Source organism: Tachypleus tridentatus, chromosome 7 (assembly GCF_004210375.1).
Source record: "Tachypleus tridentatus isolate NWPU-2018 chromosome 7, ASM421037v1, whole genome shotgun sequence".
Taxonomy (NCBI): Eukaryota; Metazoa; Arthropoda; class Merostomata; order Xiphosura; family Limulidae; genus Tachypleus; species Tachypleus tridentatus.
Window position 1 is genome coordinate 14,837,485 of NC_134831.1, and position 24,911 is coordinate 14,862,395.

Consider the following 24,911-nt stretch of genomic DNA (forward strand, 5'->3'; position numbering starts at 1 on the left):
CCCAAAAATAATATAGATTCTGTTTTGTACTTTTTATTGTTGGAGAACTCATGGACAAAAATAAAATTAGAAAGGTCAGTCGTGACAAAGTATGTGTAAAACGTGTTTCTTCTTAGCGGAGAGAGACAAATATTGCTTTGTACGTCTGGCTGGTTAAATTAGCATCGAAGCCTAACTTACGATCACACGAGATATCCTAACATTAATATTTTTACCTTGATATTAGTGGTAATTAGGGTTATTTGCATTAAAAAACAATTCGTATTCGATCTGGTACGTGAAACGATGTCCCTAAAGTTGCATGTTACTACTTCCACCTTGCTCGAACATTAATTAAAGTTATAAAATAAGCATGAGGCCTAGCATCAACGATATTCAAACGACGTTCACGATTCGCAGTTGTCGTTTGGAAAGATATTAAGCCACAAAGGCTCCTCTGTTTCAATCGTCATCGCGAAGACAAAGCACGCGTTGGCCGATATGCCCTTGCAAGCACAGTCTCTCCAGTAGCACTGATCCAGTGCGATGTTTGTACGCTCAACAAAATAGGAACAGCAAAGAGTTCCTTTCAGCTAGGAGTGGCGAACAGTAAAAAGCGTGTATTCAATTTGTCGTGTTAATTTTTTTCTCTCAGTAAATTAGGTCTCCATGGATTCAAACTTGCAGAGCTCATGTACTCCAGATGAAGTTTAAAAAAAAACACAAAAAACATTTGATAGAAAGTCATATACGTTATAGCATTTATCTCAAGCAAACACCACCTATACAAGTTCCAAATACTTTAGTTTTTTTGAGGGGTTTTTTCTGTAACTGCATGAGCTCGCCTGGCATGGCCTGGTGGTTAGGACGTTCGACTCGCAATATGAAGGTCACGGAGTTAAATTCCCGTAATAATATATTCTCGTTCTTTCAGGCGCGAGGGCACTGTAATGTGATGGTCAATCCCAATATTCGTTGATAAAAGAACAGCCCATGAGTTGGCGGTGGGTGTTATTGAGTAGCTGCCTTTCCTGTTGTCCATCGCTATTAAATCAGGGACTCCTAGCACAGAAGCCCTCTTCGCGAATGTTAAAGTAAACCAAACCAAGAGAATATAAATATCTTATGAAGAAAGCATTAAACATTTACAAAAAAACAAAAATTCCTTTAAACATGTTATTTACTGTTAAGTATAAAGCCACACATTGAATTGTCTGTGCTTTCCCACCACGGGTATCGAAAATTGGTTTCTAACGTTCTACGTCTGCATATTATACATAAATCAACATGCTCGGCTAGTACATCTAGTTCGCAAATTACAACCAAGTAGTTAAATGATACGGTAAACAAACAAAGAAACCATGTAGTCAGGCTGAGAAAATGTACATTGTTTCACTTGTCTACGGGCCCGGCATGGCCTGGTTGGTTAAGGCGTTCGAGTCGTAAACTGATGGTCGCGAGTTCGAATCCCCGTCACACCAAACACGTTCGCCCTTTCAGTCGTGAGGGTGTTATAATGTGACGGCCAATCCCACTAATCGTTGGTAAAAGAGTAACCCAAGAGTTGGCGATGGGTGGTGATGACTAGCCGCCTTCCCTCTAGTCTTACACTGCTAAATTAGGGACAGATAGCGCAGATAGCCCTCGTGTAGCTCTGCGCGAAATTCGAAAACAAACATTTGTGTACATTAAAACTGGTGGTGAGAATATTCTGCGTGTTGTAGTGCTGAGCGATCACCATTTTTTAAACACGATTCGATATTTATATATAATTACGATTATCGATTATTAGATAATCAGATCAATTAATTAGATTAATTGTAGGAAGAAACAGAAACAAAAAGAAACGTGAATACAATGTTTGTTTTTGTTTTGTTTTTAATAAATATATTTGAAACAATAAACACCTATCAAACGGAATATAACTACAAGGAACTAAACATAAATATAACTAGTTGTGACCTGTTGGAGTGCAAGAACACATTTGACCGTTTGACCTAACCTTTTGGCATATTTACGTACTTACAAGTTCTCATTAAAGGCCCCCTAGTGGTACAGCGGCATGTCTGCGGATTTACAACGTTAGAAACCGGGTTTCGATACACGTAATGGGCAGAGCAAAGGCAACCAATTGTGTAGCTTTGTACTTAACTACAAATAAATTGTCATTGAAAATTAGCTGCTCTGACACACTTCCTGGTGCCAAATTCTACCTCTGAGATTTGGTTTCTTATTAAGTGAAAGCTTATTATGAAACCGAATTATTTTCTTCGAATAAGCATTTTAAATACGAAACTGTTTGTGCGTTTTTGTCTACGTATGTGTGTCTATACAACGTCTGTTTAAATAATCACGTACATTGTAATAATGTCTGATCTTTTTTTTTAAATGACTAAAATTGGGTGCTCTGCTGCGCTTGTGAAATAATTCTCAAGCTGTTTCTAATAAGCAACACTTATCAAGCCGTTTAAGATGCATTGTGGGAAACGTACTTCAAGCTGGAAAGCATGTCACTCTACTTGCAGTGCTCCAAGACTCCCCAACCCCAAGGACTCCAGATCTTAGAGAGGTCTAATGTGCAAGCACTCAGAGTTGTTATATACAGAAACCAATTGACTCAATTCAATTATATCGTGTCGAATAAAAATAGTCCAAAACGAGAATACCATAACTGTTCATTTTGCCCCATTCCCAAGTGGCATAGCGGTATGTCTGTGGACTTACAATGGTAGAAACAGAATTTTAATACAGATAATCCATTTTGTATTTGTATACTTGATTCCAAACAAAGTTTGCTCCTAAAGAAGAAGGATCCACTTTTCAACAGTGCTCGAGTTACAGAGTTTCCATAATTTTGCATCAAGACTTCTTGAACCTATGTGGTTTTCTGACATCATGTTTATTTAACATTTCTTATTTTTACTGAGAGTCACTAAGGATATAATGTTCTTCAACAAAATATACATTTTCTGAAAGTCCCTGTTGCATCAAGTACATAAACATTTTAAAATTACAGTCTTTTTCTTTTTAATGTCAGTCTGGCGGGAACAAATTTAACACTTATTTCGAACTTACAAAATTTTCAAATTAACAGATTTAATATACTAGGGCAACATAATCTGTAACACGTACTGAGTTCGTGATTGACAAAATGAAATAACGTTTTAGGGACGAACTGACTTCTTTCTCAAAGGTTGACGGCCCGGCATGGCCAAGTGGGGTAAGGCGTTATACTCAGCATTTGAGGGTTGCGGGTTTGAATCCCAGTCGCGAAAAATATGCTTGCCCTTTCAGCCGTGGGGGCGTTATAAAATTACGTCCCACTATTCGTTGGTAAAAGAGTAGCCCAAGAGTTGGCGGTGGATGGTGATGATTAGCTGTCCTCCCTCTCGTCTTACACTACTAAATTAAAGACAGATATCGCAGATAGCCCCCGTGTCGCTTTGCGCGAAATTCCAAACAAACCAAACCAAACTCAAAGGTTGACAGTGGTGGTATTTCCATTTCTGGCAGTGCTTGCCGCAAACCGTACTGGGTTGCTCAACAGACTCACTCTCAAAGCATTAGAATTATTAGTTCTTAGAAATGCCATTTAACACAAAGCTTGGACGGACGTCAGCGCAGTTGACCACCCCTCCTCCATTTTTTCTTCTTCTATTTATTTGCGTTTTATTACTTCCCGTTTTTAGTGCTTTAAAAACCCAGTAAATTATGAAAAAAAATACGTTTCAAAGAACATAAAAAGACACTTAATTTGGCTTCATTATCATATCACTTGTTTTAAGTAAATGAATATTTGAACATACCGATCGTAAAGTGCTATTAACGTTTCTAAGAAGCTATTGGAGAAGACGAAAATTAGTCCTTCCCTCTCACGAATTTCGTGATCAGAACACCGCCATCTTTATCTCTGTCAGATTTTCTCTCTTTCTCTCTCTCTTTTTTCTTTTACAAAAATATACCACTAGAACACCTTTATGAGTTATAATTAATAAGATGCTAATGTGGCCTGTAATGCAATGCACTATAAACTGTAATTAGATACTTGGGAACGTTAAAAATATCTATGTTTTACGTCACTAATCTTAAATGCAATCAATATGTTAAAAAAGAGCAAAAACAAAAACAGGACTGTAATAATTTCTTTAAATGATGGTAGGTGGCGCTTTGCAGCTTATACACTTCTCTTAGCAAACATCCATTTTAACTGTCAGAGAAAGTTCAACCGTAAGAACACTTAATATCTAAAGGCTTCTGCTGTTTTACTTTATACATAGTACGCACCAGAAGCTTACATTGTATTGGGGCTGACTTATTCAATATGTTATTTATTTCATAAGTTTTTGGTTTCTTATTAAATAGAACACTACATACACACTGGTTTGTTTGTGCTACGCTCAGCGAACAACATCGAAACCCAATCTTCAGCATTAAATATCTTCAGACTTGCCACTAAGCCACTGGGGGAGCATTTCTTAAATACGTAATGTAAAAAGTAGATCTCTCTCTGTGACGTCATTTTAATTGAAAAAAACTTAATCGGTAAGGTATTGACATAATAAAATCATAAATGTTTTATAATTATACACATTAGTATTCACATATTATAAACAATTACAAAATATATTCATTGTATTAATATTCAAAATATATCCGAGATCACGTTTTATCGGCTGCATTTATGAAACTAGGCAGTGGCTATCAAGAAATAACTATACTTTACAGTTTTAGTGTTGTGCTTTTAAGTAGGAATACCTCATCTCTGACACCTGTAAGTTTGTACTGAGGTTAATAACATCACACTAAATGGTGTCTCCCCTTACCTTTTGTTTGTACACTTTTCTTATTTTCATACCCCTTTTTCACCACCCTGTAGCTCAAACGTGTGGAGGGTTCTGTACACACCAGAAGCTCATTGTATTGGGGCTGAATAGTACATGTCTGACACTTCAACATAATATACTTAGTAGTATTTCCCTTTAACATGTTATTAGTACCCTTTCCTTACTTTCATGGACAATATTTTTACCGCTCTCAATTTTAATTTCTGGATATGTTGTCTAACAGGATACATGTATTTATTTACAAGTAGTCAGAATATCTATACCGAATTTAGAATCGACACTAATTTAATTATTAAATGTGTTTCAAAATAACAGGAGTAATGAATTATTTGCGTAAGTAAGGTAAGCGGTTTACCTAAGCCTTTCTTATAATACCAAATCAGTTGCAGAATGTTAAGTTAACGTAAAAAAAAAAATGTTCCAAATACTTTGTGTATCGAAACTGAGCAAGCGAACTCTTGTCCGTTAAAATACTCGGATTAATCTAACTAACCAAAGCACGACTGTTCTTATGTGTATGGTAAAGTAATCCAATGTTTAAAGGAAAATAGAAATATTTAATTAAAATGTTTCGCATGTGGGTTTACATTTTTTTATTTCTGTCCTATAGGGGAAATCAAACCCATGATTTTACCGTTGCCAGTCTGTAAACTAACCGCAGACCCACTGAGGGATTGCGACTTGTCATGGACAATTTATGGTTAAAATTTATAATTGTAGATCTCATTTGACTCTTATAATTTTAAAGCTGGAATACTGGTGAATGTAAATATAACATTTTGGTACCATTTCATTTTAATTAGAGCTTTTTCATGAATTAATTATGTTAATAAGGAGATCTTCTGAATATTGTACCAAAGACAGTAAAACGATCACACTAAAGAATCTGATACATATACGTATGTGGGCTATTTGTTTCCTAGACGTACGTTTTCACTGTTCAATAACACTATGTAACAAAATTTTTACTTTTCTTGTTCCTGGACACAAAGTGTTATTTCCGAATTACTTATGCCTAAAGTAAATGGAAAAGACCTATTTTTCTCTTCAAACTTTGCTTTTGTGACCTAGGAGCGTATAACGGAAACATGACAGGAGACTATATTTGGGGGCTGATACGTGAAAGTGATTTACATTACAGTCGTAAATCTCAAAAAACTACTCACTTCTAAACACTTTTGTATAACTTTGGTATAAATACATGTAAAGCTAGATTCATATGTTGTTTTATTCAGACCTTATGTAAATTAAAATGTTCAAATTTGCCTGTTTTTACATAGAAAATAGGTTAATATCTAAATTTCATTATCCAGGTCACAAAAGCAAAGTTTGAAGGGAATAACAGCCATTTTCTGTACTTTTACAACATAAGCAATTAAAAAATAACACATACTATCCAGAAACAAAATTTGTGTTACATAGTGTTTTAAGCTTTATTTTTATGTACAGTTGCATTTGTACTGACACTGAAAGCATAACATAAGATTAGTGAATTTCATCACGAGATCACAATGTGTTATTTTATATGTTTCTGGCTTTTTATGTTTTGAAACAATGCAAAATTTCTCGGAAAATAAGTAAAATCTAAACATCAACAACTTAGGTTTGTTAACATTTTTAAAACCCACGTGTACCTCACGTTCTTTCTGAAAATATATCACATGTTTTGAAAGTTCTCTATTTGATTTCAAGTGTCAAGAATATGTTACGTATCATGGATCTGATTTAAATTGTTATGGTTCTATTTAAAGTGTTGCAAATCAGTTAAACGTGTCTACAAAGCATTTGCAAGCAAATTAAATGTTTGTTTCAGTTTCGTCAACCTTCTATTTACTTCGTTAAATTCATTTTCTTGATTACTTAATTTCGCGCAAAGCTACACGAGAGCTATCTGCGCTAGCCGTCCCTAATTTTCCAATGTAAGACTAGATGGAAGGCAGCTAGTCATCACCACCCACCTCCAACTCTTGGGCTACTCTTTTACCAACTAATAGTGGGATTGACCGTAACATCATAACGCCCCCACGGTTAAAAGAGGAAAGCATGTTTGGCGCGACGGGGATTCGAACCCGCGACCATCAGATTACGAGTCGAAGGCCTTAACCAACCTGGCCATACTGGGCCGTAGTGAGTTAAATATAACGTGTTTAGAATAATAAGGCAACTTTTTTTCAAAAATTGATTCTCGATTTTGTATTTTTATCACTATTGTTCCTGGTTTCTCCTTCTGTAGTACTCTTTCTGTGGTTTTCATGCGCTCCCTCAATAATTCAGCAGTAGCTCTGAAACACAATAAATTGGGTTTCGATATTCGTGGTGGGGACAGTATATATATTTCTGCTTAAAGAAGAGACAGACAGATTTTCATATTTAAATTTTTCATAAAAACAAATCCTGGAAATGTCTTTTTTTTAATTATGTTAAAATCTGTACAAAAAGATTGAAACATCTAGGTTATTGTTAGCATTAAAATTCTTAAGACATAAACATCATGTCAACTTTTTTGGGAAAAAGCAACAGATGAGACTGAATGTTCCATTGATGAATCCATACATGTGACAGCAGCTTATAAAGAAATAAGTTTTTATAATCATCACTAAACAAATTTCAGACGCTTTATAACCGCATTTCAAGTAGTTTCAATATCATTATACATAGTAATACTCTAATTTCACCCTCTGGTAAGACATCTAATGTTATTTAGGTTATCGGTACAAAATCAACTTTAGAAACTTGATGAAAAAATCCGTTTTATTTTCTAGATATATTACTGGTCGTAATTCTCTTTCTAACACTCCCACTTTCTATGGATTTAAAGGCTAAAGAGGTGCGGTAAAGTACAAAGATTTGAAGCCATGTTGACGTTTTAATATAACTACCTACTATACTATCACTTACCACCATAATCTATAAACATGGCACGCTGATTATAGGGCCAGGGCCGCCGTCAATGAAATATAAATTCATTTTAAAAAATAATAATCGTGTGCCTAGAGATTTAGTACGAGGGAATCAAGTTTAGAGATGAGTTTGAGCGCCGTCTGTTGGTAGAATATCTTAATAAATCTTGTATCATCAAAAGGGATGTTGGCATTTGATTGGCACCAAATAGCTCTTCTAGTGATAGTTTATAAGGCCTTGAATTTAATGTCATTTTGCGAACTCCTTTCTCTGTGTACATACTTTTATTGAAATGTCTTAAATACTTCGGTATTTCTCACTGAATATAAAACAAATCAGTAATAACGCTCAAGAAAGTCAGATTCATAATGTGTCCAAAAACGTGACGGTGTGCATAAGAAACTTTTCCGTAGCAAATACGTGTAATTTGTCGTTTGAAATTCACAATTCAATTCACACAATTAATTAACATTTATTCTATAACTCTCTCATTAATAGCATGGCCAAGCGTGTTAAGGTGTAAAACTCGTAAGCTGAGGGTCACAGGTTCGAATCCCGGTCGCACCATACATGATCGCCCTTTCAGCCGTGGGGCGTTATAATGTTACGGTTAATCCCACTATTCTTCGGTAAAAGAGTAGCCCAAGAGTTGACGGTGGGTGGTGATGACTAGCTGCCTTCCCTCTAGTCTTACACTGCTAAATTAGGGACGACTAGCGCAGATAGCCCTCGAGTAGCTTTGTGGGAAATTCAAAACAAACAAACAAGCTCCACAAGCCTGCAGACTTACTTCTGCGCCACTAGGGGGCGTTTTAAATTTAATTGTTGATTTTAAAATAATTATCTACTAATAACTTACTTGTGAAAATAAACTCTGACGATCATAAATGAAAGTATTATACTATTTTTCTTACTGTTATAATAGTTACCAGATTTCTAAAGTAGTAAAAATAAATGAGAAACTTTAATACAAATATAAATACAAGCTTTATACACCGCATGACAGACACCCCACGAACAAGATCATTGTTAATAACACAGTATAAAAGCAGTCTTAGTAGTTTTTGATTGACTGCCGTCCAACCAATCAATGAGTGTCGTATCAGATTACTGGTTGTGTGAACGCGGCTGCAATTGTGGTGGAGAAAGCGTGGCCCATCCAGGAAGGAAATACTTAATGAAAATCATGTAGTTCATACTGTTTGCAATGGTGACGATTATTGCATGAGACTGGATGAAAACAGAGAATGTGTATCAGTAAGCAAGAAGTTTGGTAAGTTGGAAAATTAGCTCTGTTAATAAAACAAGCAAAGTAAAGAGAGAAAAATTACTCTTTCTACCAATTATCAAGAGCATCTCAGGACACGATAAATACAAGATACATGACGTTACAGTAGAGATCCGGCCAATAACATGGCTTCAACGTTTGTTTATTTGTTGTTAATTTCGCGAAAACCTACGCAAAGGCTACCTGCGCTGGCCGTTCCTAATTCAGCAATGTAAGATTGACTAGAGGGAAGGTAGGTAGTCATCACCACCTACCGCCAAGTACAGGTGCCTAAGTCATCTCAAGAATAGTAAGAAATCGTTTGACACACTCGAAATATATCTTCATAGAAATCTTTACTATGGAAAGGTAATCAAAATAAAAGTTTGAACTAGGTAGTTGAAATGAAAAACATGAGTAGCAGACCTGACAGAAAGTGTTGTTTAACAATGAATCTAACTTTGAATTGTTTGGCAGAAATCAATAGAAATGAAAGAACATGATTAGTAGACCTGACAGAAAGTATTGTTTAACAATTTGTTTAGTTGTTTAGCAGTGATTAATGGAAATGAAAGAACAGTCCAAGTTTGAGTTGAGTTTTTTAGCAGTGATTAATGGAAATGAAAGAACGTGATTAGCAGACCTGACAGAAGGTTTTGTTTAACAATGAATCTAACTTTGAGTTGTTTAGCAGTAATCAATAGAAATGAAAGAACATGATTAGTAGACCTGACAGAAAGTATTGTTTAACAATTAATCCAAGTTTGAGTTGTTTAGCAGTGATTAATGGAAATGAAAGAACATGATTAGCAGACCTGATAGAGGGTTTTGTTTGACAATGAATCTAACTTTGAATTTTTTAGCAGTAATCAATGGAAATGAAAGAACATCATTAGCAGACCTGGCAAAACGTATTGTTTAACAATGAATCCAAGTTTGAGTTGTTTAGCAGTAACCAACAGATATGAAAAAACGTGATCAGCAGATCTGACAGAAGGTGTTTAACAATGAATCTAAGTTTGAATTGTTTAACAGTAATCAATAGATATGAAATAACGTGATTAACAGACCTGACACAAAGTAATAAATATATTTAGTTTTAACCTAAATATTAGTGTATGGAGTTACATATTTTATGCTGTTGTTATAGTTCAGACAATTATAAATCTTAGACCTAACTTAAACTTCTATATTCGTATGAAATGAATCTTTCTCTTGTGATACAGTACGTTACCCTAACGTTTCCTTATTTGATTCAATTATCATCTTATCTAAGGAACAAAAACGTATCATTCAAAACATATGTGTCATAAATGAATTAATTATTCCATATTTCATCATACAAACCTATTACAAATCTACCATAAACGAAACATTTGCTATCATTGTAGGCTTTCTCTTACGTTTAGCATCATTGATAAAAACGTTTATAATTTTAAATTGTCAACGTGTAGGCGATCTTACTTCAAGGTAATAAATAAAATGAAACTGTGACTGTTTGTTTGAAGTAAAACTCTATGGACTTCTTGTTTCAATACGAACAATAAATAGACGGGTTGGTGAGAGACGGCTTGAACAGAGAATAAAACTGTCTCTTGAAATATCTTTGGATGATATATGTTCAGGCTTAAGTTTATTTACTGAAAAAGTAACTATTTTAATATGTTCGAAAACATAATATATTAACTTACTCAAACAAATGTTACTCCAAAGTGGCTCATTCATTAAACCTAGAATCTGGCGAAATAAGGAACACACTCTACCTTTATATACTACAGTGAAGTGATATATTATATGTGACGTAATGGAAGTGAATAAAGAAACTACATATAAAAAGTAGAACAAGTTTTATGCATCACACGCGAACCACTCCACGGAAAATATATAGTAATTGTTGATAACACAGTTGAACAGTAGTGGTATTCTTTGATAAGTTGCAATCTGACCAATCAGAGAATTCCCACCAAATTATTGTATTTGATGCACTCACATAAATATGGAGATATAATATATACATGTACTTGAATTTATTATATAGTTAATGTATAACAAGTAAACAATGATGGGACCACCCCACTGTATGCACTAACCTCACATTGCATTGCATATATTTAAGTTTAAAACTGAATCGATATTTTAATTTTCATGATAAATTTTGTGCGCTTGACACTAACTAGGTTAGGTGTTCCCATATTTGATCTTCACTATAGGCTTATTATACCAGCACTCACTACGCTTATAAGGTCTTATGTTACACACCTCCTCACTGCTCCTTGCATCCTTGTCACTAAAATCGTAATGGGCGACAGCCATAGAGGTATTCAACCTGGTTAAATGTATTTTGGATTTTATGATTCCTTCTGTTTCGAGAGAGTAAACGTGACGTGACACACTCTAGCTTTTGTACAAGTTAGAATACAGCTGTATTCTGGTAATTGCTTCACACTACAATCAGAGTCTAGTGATTCAGCAGTAACAACGATACGAAGGTTGGAAAATACGTTATATACACAAATATGCAGAAGGGGTGAGTAAATATCACTCTAGAAACTCCCGTTATTTGTACGGTTGTATATTATGAAAAGTTTCAGTTCAAACCATAACTGACTGAAATGTGGTGAAGCCGTGTATCGCACAGAATCATGGTTTAGAATGCTCAAAGTTACGGCCATTGTTGTCTTTAACCTGGTTTAGTATTGAGTTGATGTATTGGAATTCCCTGCGATTTTCATTACTTTTTCAAGTTTTAGTAAATTAACAAGACACTTACATACGTATCTAGTGAGCATCTAGACCTAAGTTAGTTTGATGGTACAGCTGAAACAGATGACATTTGTTTTCATTTATCTTAAATTGTGATTGTATGCACTGAAACGTGGTACACTTTTACAATCTTAGGAATATAAAGGATGCGGTTGACCCTCCACTGGAGACACACGTATCGAATTACAATTTTCTTTTTTTTCCTATTGTTAAAGTGGCACTAAATGAAAGTAATGGACAAAACTCCATTCATTATTTCAAAGTCCTATTTTATGATATTAATTTTGTTTTAAACTTATATTTAGTGGAAGAAAAAATGCAACATCTTAACCCTATAATATAAAATTCTGAAAACATTAAGTAGGTCACTAAAATAGACTATGATTTGGTAATGAACTGATTCATGGATTTAACGTTATACAGAATTTTGATTAAACCATGAAGAAACGATTCGAAGAACTAATATATCAACAGATGACAATTAATTTTAATATGTCGAACTCACAGTTACTTGTTAATATTTTTCAACTCTACATTGCAATACTAGTATTAAGTTAAAATGTTTTTTTACCTTTTAAGTATAGATGCATGCACCAGTCTTGAGATAAGCTCAAATACTGAAAGATACTCAAACAAAACAAACAAGAAAGAAAGAAAGTTATATATTCAAGTATATTGGCACTTATTAAAGGTATTTCAGACTTATGGATGAGTAGACATCAATGTGGGATTGTATTTCATCGATTTCCAAAATAAAATTATTTAAATTATCATAGACCAAAGACTTTTGCAGATTATGCACTAACTGAAATAGTCTTGTGAAAATAGGAAAGCATGAAAAGAACACAAGTAGTATACCTTTCTGAAGTGAATGAAACTGTAACTATCATATTTAAACCATGGAAGAGGGCCCGGTATGGCCAGGTGGTTGAAGTACTTGGCTCGTAATCCGAAGGTCGTGGATTCGAATCCCGGTCGCACCAAACATGCTCGCCCTTTCACCCGTGGGGGCGTTATAATGTAACGGTCAATCCCACTATTCATTAGTAAAAGAGTAGCCCAAGAGTTGGCGATGGGTGGTGATGACTAGCTGCCTTCCCTCTAGTCTTATACTGCTAAATTAGGGACCGCTAACGTTGATAGTCCTCATGTAGCTTTGCGCCAACTTCAAAAACAAACAAAACCATGGACGAATTTCATTCTACATTTAGTTATTTTTGGTTTTATAAATATTGTTTATTTACTATCATTTTCATTTCAAGCTGGTTCAGTATTCCAAACATCTTTCAGTGGAGTGAAATAAAGCAATTTGTTTAATGCATCACAAAGTCTTGAATTGTTTTGTTTTATCATATGCTTACATAATTCTACTCATAGTTACCACTATAATATATTCATTTCAATTTAGATTCCATCACTGTGTGAATATGTTAGTAGGAACCCGCAAAACATTTTTGGTCAAATTAGAATATTTATTGCAACAGTACTTTTAATCACAAACAACAAAATCTTTAAGTCTACTTGTCTTAGGCCTAACATTACTTAAGCCTTTATTAAATTACGCTTTATATTCGATAAATTAACACTGTAACTTCTGTAAACTTTGCTTTAGTTACGACTATACATTACTGTACTTCATACTATCGATAAGTAAACTCATAATATTATTCCATGATCTATTAAAAACTTTAATAAGGTTTGAATGCGCTGTTGTATAAAATACAATCGCTTTGTATTTATATCCGTTGAAATGAAGTGCGCGCACATGCACATTTTCAGGACAAACAAAAACTGAATATTATTAACATATACATATATAAATTCTTCCATTGCAGTTTCTAAAATTCCAAAAGCACTAATTTTACCATTAAACTTACTGTGAAGCACAGTTTATGGAACTATTTTTTATGGTTGATTGTAATTTGTACATTACTGCTTGTTTGTTTTTGAATTTCGAGCAAAGTTACACGAGGGCTATCTGCGCTAGCCGTCCCTAATTTTGCAGTGTAAGACTAGATGGAAGGCAGCTAGTCATCACCATCCACCGCCAACTCTTGGACTACTCTTTTACCAACGAATAGTGGGATTGACCATCACATTATAATGCCCCCACGGCTGAAAGGGCAAGCATGTTTGGTGCGACGGGGACTCAAACCCGCGATCCTCGGGTTACAAATCAAACGCTTTAACCCACCTGGCCATGCCGGGCTTAATTTCTACAGTACCACACTGCAACTGGTTGACAGTGTTTTACCATAAGACTTAGAGATAAATGTTTTGCAGTGTGTGTATGATTCTGTACTCTTCCACGTCAGATTTCTTCTGGTACAAACTGTACACTTACGTTACTAATAAGAGTAGCGAAGATCAGTTAATAACCTCTAAACTCATTAATCGCAAATATTTTATACTTAAGGCTGCACAGGGTGAGGCAAAAGTGACCACGTTTTATTTGAAATATAGTTTAATTTGTAACGTCTTGCCGTGAAACAAAAAGTATATAAACTGGTCTCAGTTGTATCTCCGGAATAGTTCCTTTAATAGATCTAGAAGTATCCCACAATTCGTATCACCTATACGTCACCAGTTTCTCAAATGTCTTTTATTCATTGTGACGCTTGAGTTATATAAGAATCACAACAGATGAGCTCATTTCTCCTGTTCACTAGAATATAATACACACGTCTTATAACAGTTTGTTTTTTACTAACACATAGTATACACGTCCTATAACAGTTCTTTTAATTATTGTGCTAATAACAAAAATTAAAACTATCTCTCCAAAAATACTTCATTAAACTTCTCAAGATAAGTTAAAGAAGCGTTACTCCGCTATACGTAGCTGATTTCATATTTGATTCGTTTCATTGTTAAAATACAAATCAGATTTATAGACTAATTAATTTGGATTAATTCACTTGAAACGAGACCAAGGATGTTCAGAAAAGACAAGTTGGATAAACTGTCTGCCCTTTGGCAGCTGTTTTATAATTCTAAAAACATAAAAATACGAATGAAAGCTGGATTTATTTTATTGTCAAACATGAATTAGAATGAAATGCACATTTGGAGAAACAGTCAAATCCATGTACCATCGTACATAATAAGTACGTTCCTACGTCACTGGGTTGAGCTTATATGTTCACACATTTTCTGTGCCTAGCAACTGATGTTATTTAATTATTATAAGCGTTACTTTGATAACCTATACTTTTATAGACTGTTTTATGGTTGAAATAATACGTTGACTCACTACATTTATAAGTACGTTCCTATGTCACTGGGTTTAATCTACATAGATATAATAGTACTGTCTGTTGTATGTCTATAACTAACTACTTCACAGGGTATGAATGGATCTTCATCAAAACTGCTATGGAGGTTCGTTAAGCCCTTGCAAAAGTACATATAAATATTCAGTTTTCTGTTTATGTGGGTATTTTTAATCATAACCCCCCTACTGATGGCTCTTCACCAAATTTGGCTTTAAGGTTTGTTGGAGTTACAAAGAAATCTGCGGTTTCACATTTTGTGTTTTTGAAGTTTTGAGGGACGTTTTTGCGTTTTTTTTACAGTAACGCATAAGGGAAGCAACTTTTTATTAATTATGAATTTCCATAATTTACGTCCGGGGGAATGATACTCCATTCAGTTCACAATGTGTTTCCATACTTTTGTGCCTAGCAGTTAGTGTTATGTAACTATACTAAGCATATTTGTGATACCCTAAACATTTTTAAATGGATTAAAGGATAAGATAATACAATGATTCACCACTCAGTGTCAACTAAAGACAACCAACGACTCACAAGACTCAAACGAGAGATATTTATAACCACGTGACAACAACATTATGAAGTCTAGCGTTTGTCAATGAGCAGAAAGATACGAAAAGACAGGCGATATGAAGAGCTCACAATTATTTTCTTTTTCAATGAAACCTTCAAACAGATGCTTAAAACTTGTCTGCAACTGGTTTTCATCATGCTATTTTGAAATAATCAAAATAAAATTTATTTCTTGTTATTTTTCTTTTGAAAAAATAAAACCAGCAGATCTTCATATCCTTCATATGGTAAAAGAATACCAAGTGTTAAATCGTTTCAAATTCAAATTTTAGCTTCTAACGCTTTCTCGAGATTTCTTTTTAAAATATTCCAATATCGAATAGTTAACGTAATACGAAGCATGTGGCGCCATGCCAGTACAGCGGTAAGTCTACGGATTTACAACGCTAAAATCAGGGACTCTATTCCCCTCAATGGGCTCATCAGATAGCCCAATGTAGCTTTGCTATAAGAAAAACACAAATACACACTGTAACAGTCTATATTTTATATTTTATTTAACAACTGTACTAAACAAACTGTGCTTCTTGTCTTTGTATGTATATACATATAAACGTTTTTACTGATAAAACAGAGAACAATATTTCGACTTTCTCAGATCATCTTTGTTAACCTGAAGATCACCTAAAAAGGTCGAAACGTTGTTCTCTCCTTATAAGTAAAAGTGTTAATACCCATACCAGTGGTCCTGAGATACATTTTTATTTCAAGTGGGTTTCTCGTCATCAATAATATTAGTTCTTAATCGGTAGAGTATTTGTGGACTATTATTTTATTGTGTTAACTATGTGTACACGTATAATTACTTAGTAGTAATAAATAAAACTGCATTTAAAATGGTCGTAGTGTGATACTAGGACAAAACAATCCTAACTTTATTTTTATGTGTATACCTTAATCACTTATATTCTTCAATGGTCACAATTTCAAAACGTTGGCTTAGGTATTCAGCGGATTCGATTTACGTTAATACTATCCTGTTAAAGTATCAAATAATCTTATTTGGAATTACAAAATGGTGCAGATTTCAAATATGTCAACTGAAAAAAACAACAAAAACACACACACAAGAAAGATGTGTTTCTGTTACAGTCGTTGTCTTGATCAATTGGCTAAAGCTGATTAATGTTATATTTAGCGACTATGGAGCATAACAAATAATAGTTTTTAAAGTAGTATTGTCATAATGAAATGTAAAAAAATATTAAAATTTAAATGAATTTAGGTGAAAATATTTTAAACTATTTTTGTCAGACGTCTAGAAAATGATTCAAACTGAAGGCTTTTGTGTTTTCCTTCACTTAAGGGAGATTTGTTTGATGTAAATATCTGTAGTACATAAACGATAGGAAAGTATATCTCTCTGACATTTTTATTTCGTATTAACTGGCCAGCGTTATTTGTGTTACTTGTGAAGATGTTCGAATATCAACAGCTGTTCGAACAAGTTTTAAAGTACAATACAAAAGCGTGATATATCTGACGAAAAAGATACGTGACAATAAGCAAGATATGAAGATTTTTCTACGTTTAAGAGTTTACACACGCATAAATTAAAAGTATTTTACCCCATTAGTATAAATGATATATTTGATTCACTTGTTAGAAACAGACGATAACCGTAAGCTTGTCTAGTGTTTATTACAGAGCTGCTCATGATATTAAGTTTCGAGTCTCGTTCGTTAGTACTTGTTAAGTAAACTACAGCTTCAAAGAACTAAAATACTCGAAGTTACCACTTTAATTTCCACTCTTTATTTCTTTGTTTGATTTCTCGTGTTAGGCGATAGGTTTCGATCCCCTAAACAAAAGGCCTATTTTGTTTAGTCGTTTATTTTGATAGTCGTTTATACAAATTAACTAGTCTTTGAGAGAATAACCTGTCGTATAGACAAATAATACGCTTTGTTTACATGTACACCACTGCAAATGTAACAGGGTTCCTAAATACACCATTTGGACGATAACGTAAACAATCCCCTTAAAACGTAGAATAATTGTATCTCTAAATATATGTACTGAAGGATAATTTTTACACGCATCTTTGTCAGCAGTTAATACTGTTTGTATTTAATATTTATATTTACGACAGATGTAGATAAGCTGTCTGCCGCCATCCTTAATTTTTAACTACTCAACAGAGGGAAGGCAGCCAATCAACAGTAGTCTACAACTCGTCGTTCACGATAAAGAATTTATTGTCACTGTTATAACGCACCGCAGCTCGAAATAAAGAAAATATTTAAGTATTCTAACCCTGCTTGCCAGCTCCGAAATAGGGAGCTCTACCAAAGCGTCTCGGCTGTTGGTGTATATACATAACCCAAATAATTTGTTCAGAGCTACTTTTGTTGCATAAAAGAAATACACTTGACGTCATCAAGTTGTATTTACCACATTCCAGTCAAGCTCTAAACATTTGTAGATTAGTTGCACTCATAGAAATACACCAAAACAGTTCGTTTCGTTGCATTGAAATAAATACACATGACGTCATTATACTATAATCCAGTCGGACAATAAATGTGTAGTTTCGTATGCGCTAACATGTTATCGTACGTGGTCAAACTGTTTAAGTTTATCTTAATAGACACAAACTAAATCTTGGAGGTAATTTGAAGACTTATAACACTAAAATTTAGGTTCAATCCACGTAGCGGACACAGGGCAGGTAACCTATTGTGCGGTATATTTATTTTTATTAAACTAGATACAAGCATATTAAGGGGTTTAACATACAATAAAATGTTTGAGAAGTTTTAGCTCTAAAATAATTACTTAGAAAAACTTTCTCAAAATGTTATAGGACCTTAACACTTAAAACATTATTTTGCAAGTATCAAATGAACCATATAAAAAAAATAAGCGTAAAATTGAAAAGAGAAATACTTTTGGGTACTACTAACTACAATATTTGGGTACTTCTCGTGAGCTACTTGCCTAATATATTGGAAAAATTACTCTATGGGATATTTTAATTAAAACTTCAAATCATCAGTTTCATAAGAGCAACATGTCGGTGTCATCACATCAGAATTACTTTGTAAAAAAACGACTTATGATCAAAATTAATCTAATTCTGCATGTCAGAAAGAAAAAATTGTTTTAAATTAATGCAGTTAATCCTATAAAACAAAGTTACTAGAAGTTTTATAGTGTCATAAATCAGTATAAACGTAAGCCAGTAATTATCCAAAGTGTACTGATTCATCAGTTGAATACTTTAGGTTTTATCGACGCTTTCGGACATCATCTTAGCTAACATTTCACAAAGTTAAACTACTTTAGAGGTTTCGGATTAGCCCTAAAATGTAAATACTAGGCTAACAAATCAAAATAATATTCACAATTATAAAAATTAATAATAATAACAGCTAGTATCGGTTAAAATTACCTTAACATTTATAACTAGTACAAAGTCTAAGTTTAAAGAAAAATGGTGTGATATTACTTACACAAAAGACAAAAAGAACACACAAAAAACGGTTGATTCCTTCCAAGATCAACGAATTTGTCAAATACGTGATATTTGAATACAGGAAGTTTCTATGTTTAATATATTAACAAAACTTCTTATGTTCCAAATACGCATGTAAATACATAAAGAATTATTATTCTTTAGTTATGTGATGTTTATAACTATTTCAGTACAGAGCAATAAGATAATAATTAGGTAAAATGAGCTATTTTCTGTTTAGAGAATGGAATCGGAAAATAAAAAATGTGAACCTTTTATATGAGATCGAGCCAGCAGAAGCCATGTTGCTGTGATTATCAGCCGTTATATTATGGCGTTATAATGTTCTTGTTAAAACAAATACATTCACAAGTTAATAGTTCAACGTTTCACCTGGACAAGGATTGGCTAAAGGCAATGGCAAAGCAAAGATAACATAAACTAAAAATAAAAACTAATTAATATTAAAAATTAACACTAATATAAAATATAATAAAAATTTATATTTAAGTTAGCTACTAACATTAAAAATATTAAACACCATGTTAAAGTAGCTAGCTATACAGACGTGCTTTGGTAAAACCGCAGTTAAACACCAATCCACTTTTAGCCACTTGCTTTCGTGTCTTACTTCAGGAAAAAACTGAAAAGTAAAACTAGACAATATGTTTTCTTTAAAAAAAAATTAAACTAATATTCTATCTGAAAAAATAAATTGGTATTTGTAAGGAATAGAATAGTTATGCAATAACTTACGAGCTAATTATACGACTTGAAATAATTATACTTATAGTTACAAAAAGTTGGCTAGTCTTGCAAACTATACCATCTGATATCATTAAATTGCATAGTATCTGTAAGGAATAGGCTAGACACACAATAAATTATGGCAACCAAAAGGTGTTCCGAAAATAGGAATGTGAAATACTATAAACACATCAGTAAAAACTTGCACTAGCATTATTCTTACTTCCCAAACTTCAGATATATGCTTCATGGATAGTTATATTTAATTATATTCACATAATCAATACAATAGTAATACAAAACTCAGAACTCTGAAAAAAAAAAAAAGGAAAGATAACTCTTCTTTACGTTTTGTACAAAAATATTTTAGCTGACAATTATTGGGAGTTGAATTATTTGAGAATGTCTCGGAGAATGTATTTTAAATAGCTTGAAAACGACTCTCCAGGGTATGTTTATTCGTATTACAAAATAATTGTTGTGTGCATATTTGTTATGTTTGGTACATTTTTATCATTGGAAAAACGAGCTGCTTGCTTGTCTCTGCCCAGAGGTGAGGAGGGAAATTAGGTTAGGAGCAGTTTATTTAGACTGCGGTCATTAAATCATCGGGGTCATGACATGTAAGATACTGGGACTTAACTTACCTCCACAGTTTTCCGAGAGTCTTGCTGAGTTCAGCGTTATGTAAATGTGGGTACTGGTCTGCCAACTTCCGCCTAGCGGCCTGAGCCCACACCATGAAGGCGTTCATGGGTCGTTTCACGTGAGGTTTCCGTGTATCTGCGCCGCTCTGTCGGCTGCTCTTTGCAACTTGGGACCAGTCGTAACTGTCGAGAACCTTAGACACAGCATCCTGAATGGTCGGATTCGACTCGAGGGGGTCGTTGCTCGAAGTTGCTGTCGACATTCCGCCTAAACCACCGGGAGAGCCAGATTCAGTGTCCGTAGAATCCTGTAGGGAATCCTCGTCGTAACCATCGGATAGTCCCGGCGCAGCTCCGCATTCGATGGATGCGTTCATTCTGATACGAGTACTTTTGACTATTGGAACATTCGAGTCGTTTTTTGATGTTTTTCTGCTTTTATCGATACTGAATTACTTGAATCACACAGAACTCAATTTGAAAAATAAATATTCTTCATATAAACATGAACCATCTTGAGTCCAGGTGTAAGTCACGCGTAAGTCCCTCCATAATAAATATTAAGGTCAATAACAGCCAAAGAAACCTGAAACAACTACATGATTTCACGTTTAAACAAACACACTTCTGTTGACCAACAGCAAGACGTAACTAGTGTTGTTTTGATTCCGCCTATCCGTCTTAAATATTTCTTTTGCTGGTGCTACTACGGCAGACAATTAATGTCTATACTCCATCTTCATGAACAAGCTTCTGTTAGCGAGTCTCCGGTCGTTAACTGCGGTATGTGGTTCTCCTCTAGCCTCGTTCACAGCCTTTATAGCCAGAATGTAGAACACCCTAATTTCTTACTATACATAAGTTTGTTTGTTTTTTCCGAATGGTAGTCACCACTGTTATCTCCGATGCGTGAGAGTATACAACGACGCTGTCACAGTTTCTGTGACGGTAAAAGATTCCTTTATGGTAGTCCTAACGTCTTGTCCCTTTAAATTAACTGTCGTAATTTTGAGTAAGATTTTTAAGCGACCGCGACATCGTTCGTATTATTGGATGACATAATAGAAATGGACTACCTCTAGTGGAATGGCGCGCCGAATCAGATTATGGCGATGAGTGCTCCGCCTAGTTTTGTCTCGCGCATGCAGGAGCGCGTGCTTTCAAGTGTGTGATGTTGGGAAGCTATCACTAAGGGTGACTAATATGCTGAAACGTTAATGCGAAAGCAACTACGTAAGTTATCATCAGCCGTGTACTCATTGATTTTGGGTTTTTTATGTTTTACGGCATTTCGTTGACGATTAAGAAGGTAAGATGTTTCTGTTGTTTGACTTCCATAAGTTTTGATAAAGCGTTTTATGTTGTTCTGTTTGAACTTCTTTATCTAAGCAGGTGAACTTGCTATATTAATTTCAAGAATATCCATTATGCTAATGAAATCCTCAAAGTGTGCCGAGCCGAGCGTGACCCAGTGATTAGTGTGCAGCACTGTAGAGCTGTGGTTCCATATTTTGCGTGTTGTTAATGTCCCCCTTCTAAAAAAAAACAAAAAACTTCGAAGATGAGTGTGCGTAACACGGGTGACAGTCAAATCCCACTATACGATCTGACAAGAGCAGCCCAACTGTTGGCGGTGGATGGTTTTCACTAGCTGCCTTCCCTTTTACCTATCAGCCTCCCAGTGGATCGGCGGTAAATCTAAGCAGCTATAGCGCTGTAAACAGGTTTCGATATCTGTGGTGGGCATAGCTTAGACAGCCAATTACATTCACAGCTTTGTGGTTAACGGCAAACAAAATTAATCTATCAATTTAAAATAGAACGGTTGGTGCAGATAGTCATCGAGTAGCTTCTTGCGAAATCCAACAAAGCAAACAAACAGATTATTTAAGCCTACCATAGATTAATGTGTCGTTCGCAGCCATCTTGATTTAAAATAAGTAGTTTAAAACATGTATAACTTATGAGCTAATTCTCTTTTAATTCGTAATGCTACTTTATGAAGTATGCAGTCAAGAAACATTCCCCAAAAGAGAAACTAATTGGGTTTTAGAGTGGGGACGGGGAATCTAAGAAACAGTTCGATTTTAAATTCAGTTTCTAATTGATGTCGCTTATTCTTTAAGGTTAAAGTTTTTGTGGCTATCCGCTATCTCCCCATCGAGGAGAATCAAACCTCGAATTTCAGCACTGATAGCCAAGTTATCGCTAACACGCCTTTGAAGATAGCTCTGAAATAACGAAAGATGCCTCACGTTTAGGATGTTCAGATCAAAATTATTGCACGTGCTTCGGTGTCAGGGAAATCCTAGATGTCAGTTTGTTTCTTACCAAACCTTTATATGTTTTGTTAACTTATAGCATTAGTACCATTAAAAGTTTCATAACTGGTTACAGATGATGTTCTTATGAAAAGCAAATGTTGTGAAACTATTCTGGTGTAAAGGAAAAGGCAGTGAAACAGCTTTGATAGGACCTTCTCTTTCCCTCAAAAAATTGTGAACTTACATTTTGTAGCTCGCCATTTACGCCCTTCTCTTTCCCTCAAAAATTGTGGACTTCCATTTTGTAGCTCGCCATTTACGCCCTTTTCTTTTATCGCTCTCTCTGAAGTTATCGGCTCATGTCCCTCTCTTCAGTCATTTTCGTTAAAAGGGGGAATTTGCGATCCAGCCCTCGATCACGCCCTTAGCTTTATTCATCTTCAGTAAAGCGATGGGTTTGCGAATCAGCGCTCATGTCATTCTTTTAGGCCAAAGTCGTGGCCTTCTTAATGTTCAGCATTACTCTGTATTTCTAAAGTTTATTTTTGAAGTTGTGACCTTTTACCTTTCCTTCGTTTATTCTGAGGCGTTACCATCTGAACTGCTACTTCATATTAACTTCCTTCAGTCGATGCTCACTGAATTTTAATTTATAATTCGAAAAATTTAATATTCTCTTCTGTTTGATTGTTTCCTGAGCAGTTATCAAGCACTATTTATGTACCATGTTATGAATCTGCTCTTGTGTTTGTTTCAACTGTTCGTTTTGGAAATCTCGAATTACAACAGCCACAAAATTCAAGAGTCACGAATACTTTTTCCGTTACATGCATTATAGTAACTATTTCTCATCGGCCATTTTTTTTTTCATTTATAACTCTCCTAAAGTCACTGTTCTCATGTTACTATGATTATGAATCTGTTTCATTCAGATCATGTTTATTCAAAACTGATAATCTAGTCCTCTAAACTATGTTCATGAAAACAATGTGCAACTTTGGCTTGAAACAATTAAACAAAAGTATGTGCGAAAATAGTTTGAAACGTGTAACGTCTCTCATATACTTTTATCACGAAGTTTTAATCAGATTTTCAACAAGCTCGCGAAATTTAATTGTTCACGTATTTAACTACTAAACTGGGCAGTGTATGAAGAAGTCTTCATAACAGAACAAACTGCAACAAAGAAAACCAAACACCTATCGAGTCGATTAAGAATTAAAACTAAACAATGTGTGATTTTAAGTAGCAAATGTAGTGTATGGATTTTTATTTATGTCCCCTAGTGGCTCAGTAGAAAGTTTACGGACTTCTGACAACACAGTCCAGACAGAACGCAGATAGCATATAGTGTATCTCTCTCTTTTTTCTTTTGCTAAAACAGTCACAAAAACTCTGCTCTTATATAATTCTAATTGCATGAGCAAAACCAAATGTTTAGATTGTTTCAGTAGCACGTTTGTCTTTTTTTATCACTTGATTAATTAATGATTTTACTCTCTATTATAGTTTATCATCTTCATAATACATATCTTTGTAATTACAACACTTTGGGTCATATTTGATAGTTATAATGACGTTTGTAATGTGTATAAGTACGTTTATAACACTTGTGATAATTCTTACGATTTATATAAATGTTTATTAACAAGTCTGTGTGTGTGTGTGTGTGTGTTTCTTATAGCAAAGACACATTGGGTTATCTGCTAAGTCCACGTAGGGGAATCAAACCCCTGATTTTAACGTTGTAAATCCATAGACTTACCGCTGTGCCAGTGGGAGACTTATAATAAATAAAATTATCTTTAGTATTTATAATATTTGGGGTAATCTATTGTTAAATAAGATCAATATCTTGAAATAAAACTTTCGTAAATGTTAAAATTGTTCAGTAATTCGTTGTAATATCATTCCCTAGGCCTTGTTGAGAAACTGTTAATAATCAGAAATGATAAAAAGAATGAAGAATGTCTAGAAGTAGCGACCCAGAATTAGGGTTAAACACTCCTTGAATTATTTATGAAACTAGAATTAGTCTATACAAATACATCGTATATGTAGACATTGCTCAAGATAAACCTGTAAATCCGTTCGAATTAGTGTGTTTATAAAATACAGGTTTACAATTTACAATATGTATATACAAACCAGACTTTCTATAAGACTTTGTTATCATATCACTATTAACAGCATA

The 24,911-nt window shown here is 34.3% G+C and overlaps 1 protein-coding gene across 1 annotated transcript in view; it reads right to left on the reverse strand.

Annotated features, from left to right (window-relative positions):
* The window catches only part of LOC143255179 (transcription factor Sox-8-like), a 38,623-nt gene extending 17,180 nt beyond the window's left edge, over positions 1-21,443 (reverse strand). Inside the window, exon 1 of the mRNA XM_076510433.1 lies at positions 20,454-21,443. Coding sequence (XP_076366548.1) covers positions 20,454-20,830 — 377 coding nt within the window. The 5' untranslated portion in view covers positions 20,831-21,443. The remainder of the gene's footprint in view (positions 1-20,453) is intronic.
* Between the last annotated feature and the right edge of the window lie 3,468 nt (positions 21,444-24,911).